The sequence below is a fragment of the Monoraphidium neglectum genome (genome assembly GCF_000611645.1).
Source record: "Monoraphidium neglectum strain SAG 48.87 unplaced genomic scaffold scaffold05434, whole genome shotgun sequence".
NCBI lineage: Eukaryota > Viridiplantae > Chlorophyta > Chlorophyceae > Sphaeropleales > Selenastraceae > Monoraphidium > Monoraphidium neglectum.
Window position 1 is genome coordinate 1 of NW_014008196.1, and position 2,024 is coordinate 2,024.

The window sequence follows — 2,024 nt, forward strand, 5'->3', positions numbered from 1 at the left end:
GTGCGGCGGCGGCGGGCTCCGGCGCGGGAGCCTCCGGCGCGGCGGCGGCGGCGGAGGCGAGGGCGGCCTTCAGGCGCTGCGCCTCCTTCTCAGCCTCGTCCTGGCCTGTTGAGGGAGGCATCACAAATTGCATTGCGAGTTGCAATAGGATCTGGTTCAGAAAAGAAGGGACACAACAGCCAGCACACGTTGGTGACATCCCGGGCGCACTTGTCTGTGTTCGATGCGATCGCCCCGCGCGCCCCCAGCATCACATGCTGCGCCAAACATTCCAATCTTTCATGAGCGCCTGGGCGTCGGAGGCAGGCACGGCCGCGCGGCGCCGCTTGCAGCCCGCCCGCTCACTCTGCTTCGCGGCCTCGGCCCTGCTCTTCTCCGCCGCCGCCGACGCCTCCGCCGACGCAGTGCGGCGCCGCGCGGTTGCAGTCTTTTTGGCCGCCGCGGCCACCGCGCCGGATGCCTCGGCCTCCGCGGCCTGCACCAGCTGGGCGGCCTCCGCCTGCAGCTCGGCCGCCGCCTGGGCGCTGTTGGCGCGCTCTGTGAGCTCCGCCATTTCGGCCTGCGGGGTTGCCCAGGGGGACGGGAGCTCGGTCACTGCGGGCTGCCATGGGGACCCTGCAGGTCGGCGCTGGCCCTACCATTATGACATCAACGGGTCATCCCGGGGCCAAGCTGGAGGCGCCTCAGCCGAGCGCCTCTGGGGGCAGCTGTGACATCAGGTAACTCCACGGCGGGTGTCAAGCTGCCAGATTATACCCTTCTCGCGCCCGCGGCAAAGGGCGGGGAGAGGTCGGCGTATCGAGCTAGCCGGGCGTACGCCTTATGCCCCGTGCCTGAGCCCAGCGGCGCACCTTGAGCCGGGCGACCTCCTCCTGGGCGCTGCTGGCCGCCACCTGGGAGCCGTCGGCCGCGTCGCGCAGCGCAGACAGCTCCGCGTTGGCCTTCTCCAGCTGCGGCCGGGGCGGCGGGGGCGGCGGGGCGGGGGCGCGTTTGGGGTGTGAGGACCGGGGCGTGTGCTGATGTGGCGAGCGGCGCGGTCGGGGTGTGACGAGGGGGCCGTGGTGGGTGCGCGGGGCGGGCTTGGTGTCCGGAGGGGGGACGGGGCGGTCGGCAGCTGTTCCCGCCAGGCCAGGCCTTCAAATGTGTGAGGGGGGCGCCAAGCTCGAACACCTCAACACCTCTGCATCGACTTCGCCTTCAGACCCCCGCGGCTCTGCCTTCATCAGGTTGCTATGCCCCCAAAAACGCCCCGCGACATCCCCGAGCCACCTGCTGCCCAAGCCGACCAGACAGCTGCACTCGCCACACCCTCCCGCCCTGCCCCTCCCGGGCCCTGCCGCCCGGCTGCCCTCAAACCGAGCTTGGTCTGCCAAACCCACCTGCTCCTGCACCTTAGCCAGCTCCGACTCGGCGCCCGGCAGCTTACTGGCTGCAGCCTGTCGGAAGCGGATGACGCGGAATGCAGATGAACGCCTGCCCTGCGCAGACGCCACACACAAGCACGCAAGCATGCACGCGTGCACTCGCCCCGTGCGAATACGCAGACGCCCACCTGCGCCACCGACAGCTCGTTGCTCAGGTGCCTCAACTCCTCCTGCCGCTCCTCCTCCGCCGCCGCCGCCTCCGCCGCGCCGCCGCCGCCGCCGGCCGCGCTCTCCAGGGCTTCCGCGAGCTTGGCGGCGGCTTCGCGCTCGGCGGCGCGCGCTTCCTCGGCCTCGCGCTGGGCCACGACCAGCTGGTCCGACAGCTTCTCGGACTCCTGGGGTAGCGCCAACCATGACATGTGTTTTCAGAGTCAGCGTAGTGCGGAGGCGCGTCGTTCGGTTGACAGGGGTGGTTCGGTTGCTGTGCGCTGCGCCCTCGGCGAGCCGTCAGGAGCCGGTCGCGGCCGTCACTACGGCCGCGGTGGCACGGCCCGGCAGGAACCAGGCTGCTGCGAGGAGCCAGGGGCTGCAGGGCGCACCAGGCGCCGCCCTCTCCCGCTTCGCCAATGGGTTGACGCACACATCCCCCCCCCCCCCCCC

At 71.3% G+C, this 2,024-nt stretch overlaps 1 protein-coding gene across 1 annotated transcript in view; it reads right to left on the minus strand.

The window, feature by feature from the left end:
- Nucleotides 1-250: 250 nt before the first annotated feature.
- Nucleotides 251-2,024, minus strand: part of MNEG_15557 (hypothetical protein) — a gene marked incomplete at both ends in the record, with an annotated part of 3,219 nt that continues 1,445 nt past the window's right edge. The window contains 4 exons of the mRNA XM_014035972.1: nucleotides 251-559; nucleotides 852-950; nucleotides 1,380-1,436; nucleotides 1,553-1,759. Coding sequence (XP_013891426.1) covers nucleotides 251-559; nucleotides 852-950; nucleotides 1,380-1,436; nucleotides 1,553-1,759 — 672 coding nt within the window. The remainder of the gene's footprint in view (nucleotides 560-851; nucleotides 951-1,379; nucleotides 1,437-1,552; nucleotides 1,760-2,024) is intronic.